The sequence below is a fragment of the Harpia harpyja genome, chromosome 5, assembly GCF_026419915.1.
Source record: "Harpia harpyja isolate bHarHar1 chromosome 5, bHarHar1 primary haplotype, whole genome shotgun sequence".
In the NCBI taxonomy this organism is placed as follows: Eukaryota; Metazoa; Chordata; class Aves; order Accipitriformes; family Accipitridae; genus Harpia; species Harpia harpyja.
The window spans coordinates 78,703,058-78,723,785 of NC_068944.1; the positions used below are offsets into that span (position 1 = coordinate 78,703,058).

Here is a 20,728-nt window from a genome sequence, read left to right on the forward strand (position 1 = left end):
CCCATTTCTGTGGAGACCTCCTTTCCCAGCCTTGCTTGCTTGTGGTGATGCTCAATATCAAGAATCTTGTTGAATGAGCCCAGGTAAAACCTGGGTATCAGCAGTGGTGAAAGCATCATGTACTTCCCCAGAGACATACCCTTATCTCAGACCTTTGGTATCTAAATTGCACCTTTGCAAATTATTCTTGAAAGCCAAAATCTGTTCTTGTGAACAGATTTGCTAGCCTTATTTGTCCTTGGCTTGCAAACGCTGCTTTTGACTTGCAGCGGGCTGTGCAACTGAGAGGTGGTCCTCATCATCGGTGTGGAATAGCAGAAACTATCCTGTATGGTTTTATTATCCTTCCTTTTCCGCTTCAGTTCTGTAAAGTGGTATGGGAGCGCTGCTTGCTGGATGGAGACCGGGTGCTTAGCCGGTGACCTGCCAAGATGAGGTAATGGTGCTGCATGGCAGATATTTAAAGTCACTAAGTTGGAAGGAGGAAGGAATCCTTCAGAGGGACGGGGAGACCTCTCAAATGGTGACTAGCTCTCAGCCCTGACATCACTAAACCCTGCTGCTCCAGATCCACGCCCCAAGCACGCGCAATGCAGACTGACCTTGGTTTTAGTGACTAAGCCCCACTCTTGGGTATTTACTGCACGCGTACATTCGCTTCTGTGGCACTTAGATATAGTAGAAGTTGAAAGGAACGGAATAGATTTCCTAACCTAATGATCTGTGCATCTGAAATGCTGGGTGGTACCTCTGAAATTTACTGGTGGGAACAGCCACAGGCCTAGGTATGATATACTGCAGGTCTGTGTGTATTATGATCAAATTCAGCCTGAAAATTCACGTAGTATCTCCTCTTTGTTCAGTGGTTGACATTTGGCTGGCTTCACCTTCCAACCTTTGTGTATGATCTAAAGAGATGAAAAGGCTGGTGCAAGACCAAAGGATGTGGAGGTCTTGCTGGGAGAGCAGGCTTTTGATTAAAGTATGGGCTTTGGACACAAAGCAGTTGGATTTGGTTCCAAGGCTGCACAACGTTTCTTTGAGTGGCTTTGTTTTAACCAGTGTCACAACGGATGGTACCTGCCACTGGGTGCTGAGACGCAGCTGAGAAGCTCCAAGAAGCAAAACACGAGAGCAGTACAGAAGGAATTTGGAGGCACCAGCCAACAAGAGGCATGTTCTCACTGCCGGTGGAGTTGGGTGAAATCAGAGAGCAGTGTGCTACTTTAAGTCCCCCCTGTGCATCTATGTGTTTAAACAAAGGTCTGAATTAGTTTATCTCAAAATAAAGACATGGTGCCAAGCAACAGCAGTAACTCTAGCCTCAGCGTGCCCAAGGTACAGCTCTCCTTTTATATAACTGGTATTTCCCAGCTGACAGACCGATGAGACCATGCTGACTTCTTTAAATGTTTACTGGTATGGTGATGATTAACAGTCATCAGTGAGAGGAGGGAGGAGACAAAAGGCACTCCTGAATATTTGATTCCTTGTCCTCTCAACATTTCAGTTATTATAACCGAAAGGTTAAGTGGAGATCAAAAACAAATAGGAAACTTCGGCTGAGGAAGCCGTGTTACTTGAGAGCCTTTTCAGACTCTCTGGGAGGCACTGTAGAAAGGTTAAAATTTGCAGCTCAAATGTTAGCTGTGATCTCGCTTGAGTGAGTGCCTCAAAATATATCTCGAGTCTTGGTTCGCAAAATGAAAGCTTAGAAGCCTTTCTCGGATGAGAGGCAAGAAGGCAGCAGGGCTGAAGGGCACAGAAGCAGAAACTTGTGAACCTCTAAGATATTGCCTCACCCCCTTGGAATGGCTCGTCATGCAGCCTGGACCGCAGAGCATGATGTGGCGGGTTAAACAAGAGGGTCATTGAAGGAGTGGGTGCTCAGCCAGATGTTTTCAGGGACCTTGACAATAGCCCTTTCATTTCCTGCGCCCAAGATCCTATCAAAATCCAATGCGGCTCTGCAAGGAGGGAGGCTCGTGGTGGGAGACGTAGTTGCTGCCTGGGATAGGAGGCTCGTTGGTGGAGTGAATGTCCCAGAACAGGATAAAAGGAGGTGGATAGAGGCTGTTTCTGAACCATGGAACTTCTATGGAAGGGAGAATCAATATCCTCAATCTGTCAGAAGTGCAAGGTAGAGACTAGAAGGGAAAGCTAGTTCTAACTTCAGTTATCTTTGTGAGACTTGGGGGAAAATGTTATGCCGGTTGGATTTCTGAGACCCTTCAAGGCTGATATTTGTATCAAATGTTTGGTTTGTACCAAGTCTGGTCTCAGATTTTCATAGCTAAATTAATTTCATAAGTTTGCTCCGGGTTTTGTCATTCTACACCTGTTAAAGGGGTGCCACATAATACAACAATTCGCTCCTTCCCACAAACCTAAATAACTTGTCTTGAAGGTCTATCTGTAAAGCTGTTAGGGGTGCTTTGAAGCTTAAGGTGTCAGATGTGAAGTCATACAATCCTTATCTGCATTATTCATCGGTGGAGAAACTGGTGGAAGGTGTTCACGAATAATTCAGAGAGGCCATGGAGTCTCCATCCTTAGAGATGTTCAAAACCCAACTGGACACAATCCTGAGCAATCTGCTCTGGCTGGCCCTGCTTTGAGCAGGAGGGTTGGACTAGGTGATCTCCAGAGGTGCCTGCTAACCTCAACTGTTCTGTCGTTCTATAAAATAGCTCTTTTAGGGTGCAGGACTCTACTTCTTGGGTGCATGAGCTCTTCAAACTGATCTCACCTGAGCAGGAGCTCTCCTGTTCTGTATTCTAGGAAGTGCCTGGTGTGTCGTGTGCATCCACTGAAAGGAATTATCTGAAGCTGACTTTTGCACAGGGGAGAGAGTTTGAAATGTATTTATGACATTCAGTTTCTAGCTGAAATAGAGAAGAAATCAAATACAAGATAGATGTATTTAAGTATTGGTTGGATATTAATGCAATAAACAGTCCGGATAAGGACTTAATTGCACTTTTCTTAGTGAACTACTAGAGATCTGTTTGTACAGAGGAAGGTAACGAGAATGATCAAGGGGGTAAAGCAGCTGTCTTAAGAGGCTGTGAAAAGGCTGGGGTTCCTCCACTTACGGAGAAGTTGGGTGATGGTGGGGGGGATAAGATGTTTGTGGACTCAGGAGGGTGGTGGTAAGGTGGGTGCAGAGCCGCTCGAAGCCCCACAGCACTGGAACCAGGGGAACCTCACATGAGTTAGGAGAGGCATTTGGCACGGCCGAGAGGAGTTCTTTTAGAGTGGGTAGTGAATTTCTAGACCTTTATCGCCACAGAAGATTGTAGAGACAGACCGTATCAGGAGGTTCAAAATGGATTTTTTAATTTAGAGACAGTGGGAACAGGCAGGGATGTCTGCTCAAACCTTGCAATGACTTCAGGGAGTACAAGGGGATGGAGATGGTGACCAAGCCATCCTTAAATAACATCTCCTGATGCCACCTTCGGAAAAGTACGGAGCTGTTCTGGCCCAGCAGGGCATATCTCATCTTCACCAATACACTAGTGAACAATTTGGATGTGCCAGATCTGTTTAGAACCCAAGTTAGCGCTCAAATTGCTGTCTTGCATTTCTTAGTTTTGTTTCCATTTCTGTGAAGAACATGAACATGTTTGAGAGGCCACGTGGATACTTGAGTTAATGGTTTCCAGAATAGACCCAGCCGGGGTGACCCTCAGGATCTGTGCGAGGCAGAAAGATGCTCGGATTGCTTTGAGTTGAAAAAATATTTAGTGCATCCGGTGGTATATATGTATCTGAGGGCTTTGGTTGCTGCTTCTCTACGGTAAGCTGCTCAGAGGGTCCATTTCTTATGCTAAAGTTACCAGGAAATGAAACAGGATTTTGGGGGTGGTTTCTTCCTTTCTTTCCCCTTCCTAGGCATTTCATAAATTTGTAATTTGATGCTGCTTAAGCTTGTCGTGTGGTCTCCTCTTCCTGATTGCACATCTGGTGGTGGTTTTTCCTCTGGTGACTCCTCGCGAGTAGTCCGAGGACCACAGTAGCATTATATTGAGCACATATGCAACGGTGGCATGGTTCAGCCTGGTTTTCTTCCAGCCTTCCTTTACAGGATGGTGCTGTCCTTGTTTATAGGAGATGCATCTGCTGAATATCTGCTGGAATGTGAGTACATTATTCACCTTGTAAAACTGGTTGTGCCTTTAAATTGGAAATACAGTTTTATCACGCTGTCCGAGAACCACTGCGTAACTTCATCTCACAATTCACCCTAAGAAGTGATCTCTCATCTCAATAGCTAATATCCAATAAAATCGGATGCCATCAAGGTAAAAAGAAATAATTGTAAAAAAAGGTTACCCTTAAAAATGAAGTTAGCTTTAAAATAAGAAAATTACTTATGCTGTGTTTGGCTGTTGAACAGTAAGAACAGAGTTAAAGGATCTAGCCATTTCTATAGTAACGTTACATTTCTTCAATTTTTTCATTATAGGTTTAGTAAAAGAATTTTAACAATTGTTTAATTGTTTCCTCCTACCTAATTATTCTATATTTAAAAATAAAAATTGCCAAAAAAAACGCCAAAACCCCAAACAAAAAAACCAAAAAGCCCTCATTTACAAAAAAATCTAAATTTGGGTCCTGTAGTGTTTTGACACAGTCACACAACAACTTTTTTTTTCCTGTTTTGAGACCTGGATACAATAATCTATTTGCCTCTACTGAGAGATTTGAGGTCCTCGTTCAATGCCAGGCACATACAGAGAATGGATGGCCATAAATATAATGGTAAGCACCTGAGAAGCAGGTGAGGGAGAGAAAGCATTTCATACACAGGATGACAAGCGTAGTGCTGCAGAGACCTTATTTTCCTGTTGCAAGGGTGAAAATGCTGCAGCAGTGAAGTAGCAATCGCTTAGGAATGTCGAGGGTAATTTTAAGTTCGCAATAAATGTTGGTGCATAACTCATGTTTGATTATTTGAGTTTTATTATTGAATCCAAACCCCATTTCCTGTTAATTCCTTGGAGCTCCCTTGCCATTCACAGCGTCGGGGTAGAGTGGAAGAAGTGTTTATGAATTCATAACTTAACAGGGAAATAAACAGCAATTTATATGGTGGAGCTGCTCGATCCAGCCTCGCTCAGGAGAATTATGAATACAGCTAATAAAGCGTGCAGGGGAACCCGGATCTCAGTGCTTGGGATGGTGATTTGAGGAGCCTAGAAGAATACTGTATATACAGCTTGATTCAGACCCAGATGTGTGTGCGTGTGGTATTTTAGGTGGTGTGCATGGCTCAGGGTGGGATCAAATCAACATATGCCTAAAACAGGATCTTTAAGTTTAAAAGACTAAATTCAGAGTAAGAATCTGAAGCACCTTTTTTTTTTTTTTTTTTTTTTTTAACCACCTACCTGATACTGGAAAGTCCTGAAATTATCTAGGACTTTCAACGTATTTTTGGCTTCAAAAATACAACTCTTATTTTAGACCTGAGGGCACTTCTATGCCCAGAAGCACGTGATCTCACCTGTGATATATTTGTTGATCAAAAAGTTATGGCTTCTCAGAAGAAGAGTGGTGAGGTTTATAGGGAATAACAAAACATCAAAGATATAGCTACTGGATAGCAAGATGAATCATTAGTAGCTGGAATTGATTTATGGCAGTATAGAGCTCTTGTCAAAAATACCTAAAATTCAGATGGAGGTCAGTCATTTTTTGAGTTTGGACCCAGTACGCTCATGTGTCATGAAAGGTAATTTTCCTGTCCACTTTTTGGTAGAAAAGAATCAAAAAGGTGTTCAGAAACAATGGCTGTGGTTGTTACACATCGCCTTTGCAATTTATAAAAGTCTCTTCTCTTGGTATAGAGAATTTCTCCAGTGACTTGTCCTTTGGGTCTCAAACCCTCATGGATGGTGTGAAAGCTCAGCCGTGGTGCCCAAACTGAAAGCCATCTGCAGCTAACGTCTCTAGTCTGGGCTGCTGTTGTCTTCTAAATAGAAAAGTGGTTCAGAGGGAGTGTTTGTTCCCAAACTACGGGGCTGGAGGTAATGTCCGCTTGGGTACGTCAGCGCTTCTGGAAAGCGTGGTCTGTTGGGGGAATCACTGCCTTCTGTCGCCTGCTCACACCTGTGTCCCGTGGCTGCCGTCAGCCTTTTCGGTCCTGTGAGTAAATGCTGGAAATCTTGTCCTGTACTGGGTTTCAGAAATCTGAGTGATGGAAATCCATTTCCAGACCAGCTTGGTGCACTCAGTAATTACACTTGAAGGCTGGTGCTGAACTCTGGGGATTCCCAAAAGATTCCAGGTACCAAGGGTCACTTATAGAATCACAGAATAATTTGGGTTGGAAGGGACCTTCGAAGGTCATCTAGTCCAACCCCCTGCCATGAGCAGGGACATCTTCAACTAGATCAGGTTGCTCAGAGCCCCGTCCAACCTGACTTTGAACACTTCCAAGGACGGGGCATCGACCACCTCTGGGCAATCTGTGTCAGTGTCTCACCACCCTCACTGTAAAAAATTTCTTCCTTATGTTTAGTCTGAATCTCCCCTCTTTTAGTTTAAAACCATTACCCCTTGTCCTATCGCTACAGGCCCTGGTAAAAAGTCTGTCCCCATCTTTCTTATAAGCCCCCTTTAAGTACTGAAGGGCCACAATAAGGTCTCCCCGGAGCCTTCTCTTCTCCAGGCTGAACAACCCCAACTCTCTCAGCTCTTCAGTGGATGACTTTCTCAGGTCCAGTGTCTTAATTTGAAGTGATCCACTTCTAAAAGGGAAAATAATAGCACTGAAGAACCCATTTGAGTTTGACTATTCTCCTGAACTGTGCTCAGCTCCAAGCAGGGATATGAAGCTAACACTGACAATAAAGTAATTGGCTCAGGGGCAGGTGATGTTTTGAGTTACTAATGAAATACATCGTGGAGCTGCAGGTGGTAGAGCTGGAATATTATTGTCTGCCTCAGGAATTATCTGAATTATTATTCATAACATTCAAAAAGAGCTGCAGTGGAAGGTAGTTGCTGTTAACTGTGTCGGCAATGGATGTTTCTGGGTGTGGAGCTCAGTGTAGCATGTCTAAGACATTGAGAGCAGTAGATGGCTTCTGCTCTGAAGAACTTAGGGCTTGAATGGAGAGGGTCAAGAAAGTAGAGAGAAATTAAGCAAAATTATTAATATAAGTGTAGTTATTGTGTTCTCTGGGATGCTTGCCTTGATAAATCTACCTGAAGGAAAAAGAAACCATGGGAGAAAGGGATTAGTGTGGGCAGAGGAAGGCTAATCAAAGCAGCAGGCAGTTCTCTAAAGCCAAAGACTCTTGAGGCAGTTCTTGTGGCCGGTCCAACTGGCTGGAGTTTCTGGGTGGCTTATAGAGTCATTTCAGAAAGCTCTGTGACAGTGTAGGACAGCAGCGAGGGCAGGCACTGCTGTGCATGGCAGGAGATGGTATGTGCTGGGAACAGAGGTGGTCCCCATGGTGTTAAAGATGCAGGAGGATAAAGCCATGGTTAGAGTTGAGAACACACTGGCGCAAGCTTGAAGACCATAGTCCTGCACGTGCTGGCTGGAAAGGTGTTGAGGATTTCTCGCTCTGATTCCATGGTGACAGCAAAATCAAGTTTTGGAAGCAAGCTTCCAACTATTTCATGCAGAAACTCAAACCTATCTTTGCTTTTCCTTTTTAATAGTCAACCTACAAACCTGTGCCTGATCAACTGAGTCAAAGATGCTTATATTCAGTCTTGCTGGTTTTCTGTCTCCTAAGTTAGCCTACTATGAGGGTTCTGACTTTCATGTCCTGCTAATTCATATTCTGCCTTTGGTTTTACTTTGAAATCAGGTGTGATTCCAACCTGATCAGCTGTGTTTCCAACCTGAGCCCCTGTCTGAAGGGTGATGGGAGGGTGGATGTCATTGCTTTACAGGTGTGGAAAGGAACATGAAGCAGTGAGTGCCTGGAGTTCACCCAAGTCCATGGTAAAGCCTTGGATGGGTGCCCAGTGCAAGACCTGGACTTGGCTGCAAAACTCATCCTGTTTCCAAATAATCAGATGTTAGCCTCACCATCAGAGAGATCGTTATAATCTGAAAGCCATAGTTCAATGATAAAAACATAGTATGAGATACCAGTTTCTAGACATAGGTTTGTGAAACCGCTGAAACTGTATTTTGCGAATTTTCGTTTACTGAAATGAGTGTATTAGTGGAGATTTTCTCTGTGCATACTTTCAAACGTCAGTTCTCCTATAGATCTCTGGCATGGATGTCTTGTATAAATAGATTTCGACTAGTTGTTACTGGAGCTTCCAGTTCCCACGCTGATTCTTATCAAAGAAGATTAGTTCCCAGCCAAAGTTGTTTTTTTCTTTCTTTCAAGGGATTTATTGCATCAAAACAAGTCTGTGGCTTACTGCAGTCCTGAAACTGCCAGGCTTATGTACTTGGACTAGTAATGACCTGCTCAGCCACTAGAAAATGGGATGGGGTTGCTTTAGCCCTCCCTGCCTCTTCATTAAGACTGGAACCAGGACCTGGTTCCTGTCTGACAGCTTTGGGTTTGATAATCACTTGCCTGCACGAGGGATGAGATTGTGCACTGACACTTCCATTTCGTATTCCTGGCTTCAGATCGTGTTGAGCAGCTGATAGCTTGATGGCATCAGCTTTTATTTTTTTACCGAGCACTTGTCTACGTCTCAGCCTTGCTGGCACAATGTGATACGACCGGCTCCTCTGCTGATTGCCGTAGCAGGGAGCGCTCTTTGAGAGGCACCCGCCAGGCTCTGCGGGAAACTAAAACTGGAGTCGAGTTCATTTAAGGATTAGGCGTTTGCAAGATGCCTGTAATTGCCCTGCCAGACCAAAGCCAGAGAAAGAAATCAGGATAGTGCAAACCCTCTGTAGAGATTTGAATCCCCGATAGCATCGGGACCTGTTGAAGTAGCAGGGGAGCTGCTGCTCGCTTCTGGAGGTGCGTGGTCAGAAGTGCCACTAAAGCAGGGCAATGCCTTGTTTTTTTGGCCACTTTTTTTTTGCGGAGGTCAACCCAAAGCACCCAGTTTTGCTGTGAACAGTCCTGTCTTTAGGAAATCTTCTGCTTGCTTGGCTATCTGGGGACTGAGCTGCTTGCTGGCGTTGTTGATCTAGAGGGGAACTGTCTCACCTCGGTGTTAAACCTAATGTCAGTGTAGCTATTCTACAATAGATGCTGTAATGTACCACTAGGAAACCAAAGTGTGTGGGCTGTGTGCCAGGAACATGGCTGGCACTATTTCCTCCCCCTTTGTGTATCATCCAACGAAGCCGGGGCTTCCTTAGGATCCAGAAACAGCAAATCCAGAAAAAAAAGCCACATGCGTATTTGCAACACTGTATGGAGAACATACCTATATATATAATTATAACCTGATAGCCCTGCTGCTGATGGCTGAGCTGGGCTTGCTCTGCTGCAGGGAGGTCACGCTGACTTGCAGAAAAAGCTTGGGGTTCCTCAGACCTAGTGCTTAGTTACTGTTTGGGTTCCTCTAAAACCTGATTTCTTTCAACTCTTTGTCCTTCTGATTTCTTCACGCTTAGCATACAGTATGTGTTTAATTCCTGTGGCTAAATTGGAAATAAAATTATGGAACTGGTAAACTGCCATGGAGAACCTAACCCCTGTGGTGTTAGAGTATGATGCATTTTTGCATAATAAAGCTTAAAAGATACACTCACTGACGCTGTTATGGGTGTTAATAAACTATTGTTTTCCTCAGGGGCTGTGCCATCTGTGAATACAGTTTTTCCTAAGAACTTCTGCAGGGGACGATGCTCTACAACCACCAAACTCTGAAGTACGTCATGTAAAGGGCATGAATAAAATCTTCTCCATTTAGGCAGCCCAGCACTTTCTGACCTCTCCCACTTCCAGCCCTGCACTGTAAATGTTACGTAAAAGGGAAGAAGCTGTTCAGAACAGGTCTCACTTTTTTTAATGGTTGAGTTCAAACATGCTACACCAAGGATAGAGGCTGGTTCAAGAACAAAATCCCTTTAAGGTCTGTTCATTTAGACATGCTGAATATATTGGGGAAAACTCAAGGGCTTTGTTGGTAGAGAGTATTTTCAGGGTTTTGAAAAAATCCTAATCTTCTCAAAAAATGGATCGGATCTTTGAATGCTGTTGAGAATGTTTATTGCTTTCATTAAAATTAGTATATAAAAGTTTTGGAAGCAATTCTGACCCTTTCCTTGATCCACCCAGTCTGAGTGGCATAGTTAGACTGGGAAAATTTGTGCCACCAGCAAGTCACATCTTTTGCAGTTGACATTTGGCTGGTGGGGGGAATCTCTGCATCAATACCCAGTGTCTCTCATATCAAAAAATTTGTCTGTTTTTTCCCAGTTTTCTCTTTTTCCTATTAATCTATGATTTCTGGTGAACTTTTCCAGTAGTAGCCTATGGGAAGAAAATGCACGTTACTCACATGGCTGCTGGCCAGATGGGTAATGGCTGTACCTGGAGAGTAGAAGGAACTTTGGCATACCACTGACCCAAATCTGTGCTCAGTGCTTTGGATTTGAAAGCATAGGTTGTGCTGCAAATATCTTCTCTGGCAATCAAGCAGAAGTATGAAATACTCTAAGTGATCTAAATGAATGGATAGATGGGAGGAAGGTCATGAGGATTCAGGTGCAGACTCAGCTGTGCTTAAATATTTTAGTCCGCAGTTAAGGGCATTGGCATTGTGACCCTGAACACTTAGTCAGTAAGTATTGATAGAAATAAAACACTAGACTTTTGATGTATTGCTGTTCTTGGACTCATGTTGCTTTTGCAAGTAATACCAAGCACTGAGATTCCCAGTGTTTGATTCATTAGTGATATATCCTGGGTAGATGGAGGTCCAGCTGTTATCTGCTGTCACCCAGCTGGTACGGTAGAGCATTTGCATCCAAAGCAGCGTGGCCAGCAGGTCCAGGGAGGGGATTCTCCCCCTCGGCTCTGCTCTGGTGAGACCCCCCTGGAGCACTGCGTCCAGCTCTGGGGTCCCCAGTACAAGATAGACATGGATCTGTTGGAGCGGGTCCAGAGGAGGGACACGGGAATGGTCCGAGGGCTGGAACACCTCTGCTATGGAGAAAGGCTGAGGAGTTGGGGTTGTTGAGCCTGGAGAAGGGAAGGCTCCAGGGAGATCTTGTAGCCTTTCAATACTTAATACTTTCAATACTTATAAGATGGGGCAGACTTTTTAGCAGGGCCTGTAGCAATGGGACAAGGGGTAACGGTTTTAAACTGAAAGAGGGTAGATTTAGACTAGACCTAAGGAAGAAATGTTTTACACTGAGGGTGGTGAGGCACTGGCACAGGTTGCCCAGAGAGGTGTTGGATGCCCCATCCCTGGAAACATTCCAGGTCAGGTTGGACGGGGCTCTGAGCAACCTGATCTAGTGGGAGAAGTCTCTGCCCATGGCAGGGGGGGTTGCACTAGATGACCTTCAAAGGTCCCTTCCAACCCAAACCATTTTATTATTCTATGATTCCTTTACAATTGCCAGCTGGTCTGTCTGTCAACACCAATTTTCCTGCAGTAGAATGGAAGATGGAATCGAGGGGGGAAAAAACTCTTGCTTTGTGATAACTTGTTCAAAGACGTGTACCTTCATGTTCTGTCATCTGTGGACTTCCATACACAGAGTCATCAGGACTCTTGTCCGCAGCAGCACCAGGTGTGGACTGGCAGAAGCTGAGCTGCAGGGACTTCAGAGTTGACTCCTCTCTCTAGCTTTGTGCTAGATACTATCTGTTGTATCTTGAACTCAGTGAAGGCCCTGTAAATCCAGACTTTCCTCCCCCTGATGCCGAAGGATGCTGTTCTGGAATGACCCTGGGCTCATGGGTGGCAGAAATCGCCGAGCATCTGCACATCTGTGCTAGAGGCAGATTGATTCAAATCCTACCTGGGCTGTTAGGCCAGTCCTGGTTAATGCAAGCTCTGTATGGAGATAGCAGTATTTGACCTTTAGTGTGTGTGCCTGCTTCTGATACAGATTTGTATCAGAAATTAAATTTGAGAGGTTGGAGTTCATGAATGCCTGTAAATCCCTATGATGTGCAGCAACCTGAACTGTGCAGTTGAATTCAGGTGTTATTCTACTTGTTTAACAATATAAACATCATAAGTGCTAAGCCTCTTATAAAGAGATGGGGGAAGATTTATCTCAAACTTTAATCTGACCGATGATGTTCTACCTCTTAAGCAGTAATGAAACATCTACGTTTAAAGCCCCAGATATCTATTTATTTGCACAGTTGTAAATGCGACTGTTGTGCTCCTCAAAAGGCTGAGGAATGGCAGTTACAGCAAGGTTGGATATCGAGTGGTCTGACTGAGAATTGCCATTTGCTTCCTGAGCTTCGAGGACCCTCAGCAGAGCTAGACTGAGCTGGATGTACTCTCAGATGAAGCGAAATTCTGGTCCATGAGCTGTAACTAGAACCGTGGCTTTCTGGTTTGGGTGTGCTTGCTCAATGTGCTATGGTGGCAGCTGAGCCAGCTGGGCAGTTCCTGAAGAAATTAAAATTTTCTCTGCAAAGCAGTGAGGTCCACCTGAGCAGGTAGGGAAGTGGCACCTCACTGGAGGTGGTGTTGGTGTCCTCAGGTTGTCCAGAGGAGAGCTGGAAGTGGCTGGAGCTGGCAGTCATGGCCATAGCCAGCCTTGAGAGCCTGTTCTGGTCCTTGCCATGAAGAGACCACAGCTGATGTATGCAGTCCATGATGACTAAGTCTCAAAACGCAGTACTTCATTCTAAGGACTCTTTTATTGGATATGAGGTTCATGTGTGCTCTTAAGATAGTAAAGATTTTAATTAGCGTCTTTGTCTTGAAATAATTTTGCACCTACAGCACTGTGGCACTCGCAGCCCAGAAAGCCAACCGTATCCTGGGCTGCATCCAGAGCAGCGTGACCAGCAGGTCCAGGGAGGGGATTCTGCCCCTCTCTCCGCTCTGGTGAGACCCCCCTGGAGCACTGCGTCCAGCTCTGGGGTCCCCAGCATGAGACAGACACGGACCTGTTGGAGCGGGTCCAGAGGAGGGACACGGGAATGGTCCGAGGGCTGGAACACCTCTGCTGTGAGGAAAGGCTGAGAGAGTTGGGGTTGTTCAGCCTGGAGAAGAGAAGGCTCCGGGGAGACCTTATTGCAGCCTTTCAGTACTTAAAGGGGGCTTATAAGAAAGACGGAAAGACTTTTTACCAGGGCCTGTAGTGATAGGACAAGGAGTCATGGTTTTAAACTCAAAGAGGGGAGATTCAGACTGGATCTAAGGAAGAAATTTGTTACGCTGAGGGTGGTGAAGCACTGGCCCAGGTTGCCCAGAGAGGTGGTGGATGCCCCATCCCTGGAAACATTCCAGGTCAGGTTCAATGGGGCTCTGAGCACCGTGACCTAGTTGAAGATGTCCCTGCTCACTGCAGGGGGGTTGACTAGATGACCTTTAAAGGTCTCTTCCAACCGAAACCATTCTATGATTCCACCACATCCCTCCCTTCATTGACACTGTGACATTCACATGTAGGGAGGTAAAGAAGTAAGCCCACCCTGGTTATCTGTAAAAATGAGATCAGGGCCAGTTACTGATCACGTACAGCTATAGTACTGAGATACAGCTTTGGCATGCAAATAGGTCATATAAATGATGCAGTACCTCTTAATTGTGAATGGGAAGGGAGGGGGTGATCAGTGCACCGCTGCCTGGTGAATGGGGATGCGTTGTGCACAGGGATAAACAGAGGTGCTTAAACAAGAGTCTGCTCTTCTCCCTGGAGAATTTGCTTCTTGTAATCAAATGCCTACTGAGAAGCTGGTTTCCTCCAGTAAACTAATCAGGCAATGCAGTCCTTGGCTTGAGAATGGTAAAAGGTTAGGAATAGATTTGGATCCTGTTGTCTCTCGCTTGTGTGTGCTTGGAGAGCTGAAATAAAAGACCAGGAAATTGCAAAGTGCTGACCCCATCTTGCACAGTGCAGAATCTTTTTGGTGTCTGCATGGCTTGAGCTTCCGGGGTGAAGGATAGTACTTCAAAATGAATAATACTAAATAGCAATGCGGAACATAGCCGTTCAGAGCAAATATAGCACTGTTTGTCAAAGTGTAAGTCAGCTGTCTGCAGCTAATTACAGAGATGTCAGGGAGTTTTGAATTTGTCAGCTGAATTTAAGATTGTAGAACATTGCTTGGAAAATGTCCCTATTAAAAACTAAAAAAATCCCTCAAAGAAGAGCATATTTATTTGTGGGCTTTCTGGGGTTCTGGCCCATACTTTTTTCTGGTGGCTGTACTGTAAGCTGCTGAGGGAAATGTAAAGGTAAGTAAAGCAACAGCAGTCCTAGCAGGGGCTAGAAGTGGGTCAAGGAGCTGGAAGGCAGCGTGTGCCCGCCTTGCCAAAACTCCACTGCTGGTCAGCAGCCAAGTCCCTGGTCCACTTCCATTTGCAAAGGGACAGAGTTGTTTCCCATCCTTCAGTTCTCCAATTTACCAGAGCACTGGGTGGACACTGTGACTCATCCCAGGCCCCGTGAAGGTGGGTGGACTCTACCAGGTAGATTTACCAAGGCAAGCATCCCAGAGAACACAATAGCTACGATGGTGTTAATCATTTTGCTTAGTTTATCTCCACTTTCTTGACCCTCTCTATTCAAGTCGTAAGTTCTTCAGAGCAGGAACCATCTACTGCTCTACAGTGTCTTAGATGTGCTACCAGACCCCATGAAGGTGGGTGGAGAGGCTGTTGGATGGACATTTGGGCAAGGGTGATAAGAGGCACCACGTAAGGTCCAGGTGACATGTGACCGACTCAGCTAGGACCTGGTAATCCCTGAGATGTTGCTTTACCTTGCTTTAAGCAGATTTCAGGAGGGAAGGGATACCTGGGTCTCAGCTCATTAATGGCTAATTTGCAACTTGGTGTCTTTGCCCAAATCCTCCCTGCCCTTGTCAGTTCAAGTCACCCCAGGCTTGGGGTGGTAGGGGTTGAGATCAGAATGGGAGTTCCTTTCCAGCTACGCTGTGGAGGATGTAGCCTTGAGTGGAATGGGGCAGGATGGGAAAATCAGATGACAGTTGACCTTTCTGGGAGGGCCAGTGAATCTGGACAGCCTGTCTTGGCTTTGTTCATCAGCAAAGGCTTTGTCCCTCAGCTGTGATGCTCCTTGTTTCAGCTTACAGGCAGTCTTCAGCGCAGACTCTGGACCATTTTTATGACCTTCACGTAGAGGATTTTATGACCATCTCTTATGGTCTTCTATGCCGTAGGGGATAGTGTTATTTTACGGATGAATAAACTGTGGCAAACAAATGCAGAACCTCTCCTGAGCAAAGCTCAGACAGTAAAGCACTCTCCAAATGAACTTTAATGTGTCCATTACTCTTCAGCAATTAGTAGGTACTGGTAGAGGCTGAAATCCATTGTAGGAGGTGTGGACAAACCTATGGTGAGACTCCTTGTCCCCAGAGTTTTTGTATTTTCTAGAAGGAGGAAGAAGGTTGAGCATGACTCGGAGCTGGATGCCTGAAATCCTCCCACTTGTTTGGGGTTTTTTCCCCCTGAAAGTATCAATGTACATCAGGCAGATGTTCAGTGCAGCGAACTTTCCAAGTCACGAGAGCATGAACTTGCTGCCATTCTCCAGAACAAGGTCGGTCTGTAACATCGTTACGTGGGCATCGGCGACAAGCTGGGAGCCTTGGCTCAGCCTTTGTCTGCCCCTGTCCCTGCAGAGAGGGTCCAGCCCTGAAGCCGAATGCCATCGCTATGTGGGAACAAACAGCCCTTTTTTCAAAGGGAGAGAAGCCTTTTCACGTGGCCGGCGGAGGGCTCAAGCATCCAGTGTGTGGGACAAGGAGAGGTAGCGATAGCATGCTGCAAGCCTCAGCCACTGCCTTCAGTGGCAGATGAGATGGAGCAAAACTAAATCTCAGTGCAGTGAGCAAGCAGGCTTGGCTCTGCTTTTGATAAAAGAGCAGAAGACCCTCGTGAAGTCCTACGTCATGATAGTAGGAACAGGCTTCACTTTGCACAAAATCACTGCTATTCTTTAGTTGTGACTTATTTGGACTAGATGATCATTCTAGGGCCCTTCCAACTGAAAATATCCTATCCTATCCTATCCTATCCTATCCTATCTTCTACTCTACTCTTTTTTCCCCCTGCTTCCCCTCAGTTGTTTAGGAAGGACCAAAAATGAACAGCCTCCAGGTCTGTCTTTTTTCTTACCCTGGGGCAGTCTGCTGCGCTTGGGCACTTTTTGTGGTAGCTCCATAAAGGTACAATCTTTATTTATCGCGCTCAAAGTTGTCTGGACACTTCAGCTAGTTTGGGATGTGGAAGCCCATGATGAGAGGAGTTGCACGAGGCTCCATCTGCATTTCCCAACACATTTAAATTCAGGATCTGTGACCTTCATCTGAAAAGACAGTCACTTTCCTCTACATTTGTGCCATGTTGGCTAGTAAATATTCATCCTGCCTTTTCTGCTGGTTGCAGTAGCCCCTTTCATTAGCAGCCCTCTCCTCGTCTGCAAACCTGTTTGGCAACTGTCAAAGCATGATGTAAAGTTTGTTTGATTAGGCTTTTGGCAAATTGAGAGAGGGATTTTGGATTACAGGAAAAATACTGATAACTAGCTTTCAAGCTGTCCCTCTGGTGCTCTGTTAATGACTTTGTGGAATTCCATCTCTCCAGTGCCTCGCATTTGGGTTGTCTTAAATCATTAAAAAGAAAAAAAAAGAGCGCAGGCTCTCCACGCTCCTGCCAAGTAGGTCAGGATTTTCCCAGTTGTACGGTTTGGGAAACAGAGACATTGTTCAGAGCGACTTTCTCCAAGTTGCTTGGTGAGTTGAAGACAACTGGAAGCACAATAGTGGTTTCAGGCATTAGTTCAAGACTAGTCTTTGAGTGACAATAAGTCATTTGGCCTAATCAGAGCCCAAATAAAATAAATCTTGGCAAAACCTGACAAAGTACATGGCACATTCGTGAATTCTGCAATGTAGGAGAAGCTGCAGGATCCAAGACATGGTCCAAAAGAAGTAAAGGGTGGGCAATTGGTGCTGCATAAAATGAGACAAACATACGTCTTTGCATTTTAAGCTATTGAAAATGCCACTTGATGCTTCCCGTAGGAGGAAATAAGCCGAAGAGCTGTAATGGTTGTGCTACCACTGTTGGGTTGGGGTTTTTTCTGCCTGATCACAGTGGAAAAAACAGCAGGGCAGGAATATCAGCATGGTATCACCATGATATCAAACTTTAGGCTCAGAAGAGCTGATAAACTGTTCTTTACAGAGTTAGCTTATGGGATTGTGATATGTGGATAATCACAGAATAGCTTGGGTTGGAGGGCACCTTTAAAGGTCATCTAGTCCAACCCCTCTGCCATGAGCAGGGACATCTTCAACTAGATCAGGTTGCTCAGAGCCCCGTCCAACCTGACCTGGAATGTTTTCAGGGATGGGGCATCGACCACCTCTCTGGGCAACCTGTGCCAGTGTTTCACAACCCTCACTGTAACAAATTTCTTCCTTATGTGTAGTCTGAATCTCCCCTCTTTTAGTTTAAAACCATTACCCCTTGTCCTATCACTACAGGCCCTGCTAAAAAAATGATTAAAGTGGATTGAATTTAGGAGGAGGAGGTGGGTTTGAATGACAGCAGGTTGGTGGTCGTCATTGTTCAGTCTAATGGGGACAGAGTGGGGGTGAGGAAGGGTGGAGGGATGTCCTTGAGTGGGAAGGGGAGAAAAAAGCAGTGAGTTTTAAAGAGTAGCTGCCAGGCCGTGGTGTCTATCCCAGGCTAGTATCGACACCTCAGCATGCCTCTGACCTGAAAGAATAAAAGAGCTTCTTTCAGCAGTCCTAAAGCAATCAGTAGAAAATAACTCATTTATGAAATGGGTACTTCTAGCTGGGAGAATCGTTATACTCAGAATCCCTCCTCTATTGTAATTTTGCTTTAATATTAAACCACTCAGGATAAATCGTTACTCAGGAAATTTTTTAGGCAGAAGGTGACATCTGGGAGAAGAATATGGAGCATTAAAAATGGATTATACAGTGTCATTTCTTGACTACTTACCTGAGATATTAAATATGTAGGATTTAAAGCCCAGATCTTTTGTTGATTACACTGTGGCTCTGGGGCTGTCTAGGTCTTCTCCAAAGTGCTTCTGCTTGGGCAAAATGGGGTTTTACCTTGTCCTGATTTAAGCTTCTGGCTTGGCAGAAGGACCTCTTCTCATGTCAGGTCTCTTTTGCTCTTCCTTTTATAATTGGAGCCTATTCTTCATCCCCTTTGCAAGCCATCTGCTGCAGCTGCGAGTTCAAAACTAATATACTGTGAGGTCAGGCTTCCCTTTTTTTTTTTTTCATTTCCTTTTTTTCCTGAAATAAGGCAGATCTAAGGCAGGTCTTGTTGTCTTAAAGCATCGGGATTAGGGCTCTGTAAGTGTATGGGAAATAACTCGTGTGGCTGCTGGGCGGTCTCCTCCTGTTTATAATTACTCTGTTCAGGTTCTTGTGGCAGGCGTATTGTGAATGGGCTCTGAAGTGGGTAGATTGCAAACTTTCTGGAAAAAAAAAAAAAAAAGAAAAGCCCAAACGAAAAAAAAAGCAACCCCTTGTTTCCCATCTAAGCGTCACGTATTTAGGAGCCCAACTAATTAAGCTCTTCTGAAAGAGCCGTCTGGCTCCAGCAAACAGCTTCTCTGTGGTTCTTTCTGTTGCAAAACCCCGGGGGAGGCTGGATTGGGAGGGCAGTGCCATCACCCACACGGCTTCGGAGGGGAGGGCTCTCTGCCAGGCCCTCTGGAGATAGCCTGCCCACTTGCTCTCCTCGGGGAGGCATGCAACGACTTGCTTTCGCAGCCTGTCTGCAAAGCACCCCAAATTAGACCCTTCAGGTGGATGTGTCGTCAACCGAAAGGAAGGTCGCCCTGAAGACTCGTCTCCTGAGCAGCCCGGAGGGATGCTGTGAGATGGCAGATGAGGGGATGACGGGACTTCTCTATGGAAGAAGGTGGGCATCAGGCTTATAGATACAACAGCCTTACGTCACTGATGGCACTAATAGCAGGTTTGAAATGAATGCGTTTTGTGAATGTGACTTTCTTTTGCTTCACTGGGCTCAGTCACGCTTCTGGATGTGAAAACTTAGATAATAAAATATCCCATTGAAATTCATCTTCTCTCGGTTTTGTGCTGCCCCAAAGGCTACCTGGTGCCATGCTGCTTGTAGCAAGAGCAGGCTGTAACTCATGGGCTTCCCTCTTTGAAGCTGTCAACAAGGGAGCTGTAAAGCCTTGGGGAGAGTGGGGATGATGGAGGGAGGGATATCCAGAGTCTCTTTTCCTGGGCAGATGGAGATCTGTCAGCAGTTTTGACAGCAGAGGCTGATGGGCTTCTGGACTGAGCTTCACTGCCGTGCTTAAACTCTTGCAGAGCAAAAGTTGCCTGCTGTTGCTGATTATCTGGTTTCCATGGGTTTTTTCAGTATTTTGATTAGGTTCACAGTTTGGGTTTTTGTGCTTAAAGTGAAGTAACAGAATGTCAAATACTCCTTCGTACGCCTTGCTCCCCATGGAACGCTTGCGCTCATGTGGCCAACTCCTGTATACAACAACTATCGACAGCAAAGGCGAGCTTAAGAAGTGGTTAAGGGCTGTTGAGAGCAAGCATTCCCTGGCAGGGGGACAGCCTTGCCCTTTATTGCTCTTTTCCATCCTCACTTGCTGCGACTGCATGGAAGCACTCAAAAGGGCTTGGAGAAACACTGCCGGCTCTGTTCCCGTCCCATGTCCTGCGTAGACGGCGGATGCGGTCAAGGGCCACGGTCTGTGCAAGCGCGGGGCGCACGGGACGGTCCTGGAGGCATTGCACCGCGTAAGCCCATCACACGTGATCTTCTGAAAAGGGCTATACAGCTCTGGCCAGCTATTATATTGCAGCCTGTAACATTGAGAGCTGCCCCAGGTCCTCCCTAGCATTGCTAAATCTGCTCTATCCTAATTTATTCTAATAAGGCGAGCTTTCATCTCGTATCCAAGCTCTTTCACTGTGGGGCTGAGTGTGTGTCACTGTCTGGGACGTGGCATCCTTTGCTTCGGATAGAAATGTTTTCTTGGTGAACTGCTCCACTGCAGGACTAGGGGAATGAGCTTTTTGTGCTCTAATTTCAGAGTCGATGGGTTTTTGTACTCTAATCAAGAGGTTTTGATGCCGTAATTAAAAACATGGACTTAATGGGTATTCTGCGGAATGTAAATTCACAGGAAAAATACAAGTCAAACTTTTGAGACCAAAGCACTTTTGTGCTCACTTAGTCTATTGTAATTAGGGGTGTGGTGCTTAAGGAATATTAATTAGCCCCATGGGTGAGGCTGGGGAGCCAGAAAAATGCTGCCTCCGCCCCTATTCCCCAGTGGGAGTTTAGCAGCTGCCTGCTGAGCTAAGCATGGGAGACAGCAAGTAGCAGGGAGAAAAGTTTGTTGGGGGAGGAAGGGTGTCCCCCAACCTCCTCCTTTAAAAACAAATAAACAAATAAAAATAAACCAAACCACTTTCAGGAGTTAGGTGCAACTTTCTTTAGTAGCTGGTTTTGCCAAATGACTTTAAATCGCCTCCATCATTTCCCTGGGGGTAGTGGTTACTGCTTTAATTGCAATAGCAAATTCAAGAAGACTTGTAGCAAATGTTGGAAA

The 20,728-nt window shown here is 45.4% G+C and overlaps 1 protein-coding gene across 4 annotated transcripts in view; it reads left to right on the plus strand.

Annotated features, from left to right (window-relative positions):
* ARHGAP39 (Rho GTPase activating protein 39) overlaps window positions 1-20,728 on the plus strand; it is a 148,003-nt gene that overhangs the window by 33,577 nt on the left and 93,698 nt on the right. Inside the window, exon 1 of one of the 4 annotated variants that reach the window (XM_052787880.1) lies at window positions 18,677-19,047. The exons of 1 other annotated variant lie outside the window; for it this stretch is intronic. In XM_052787880.1, the coding sequence (XP_052643840.1) occupies window positions 19,007-19,047 (41 nt within the window). In that variant the 5' untranslated portion in view covers window positions 18,677-19,006. Of the gene's footprint in view, window positions 1-18,676; window positions 19,048-20,728 lie in introns of those variants that run through there. 2 more of the 4 variants (XM_052787878.1, XM_052787881.1) reach the window with 2 other exon arrangements.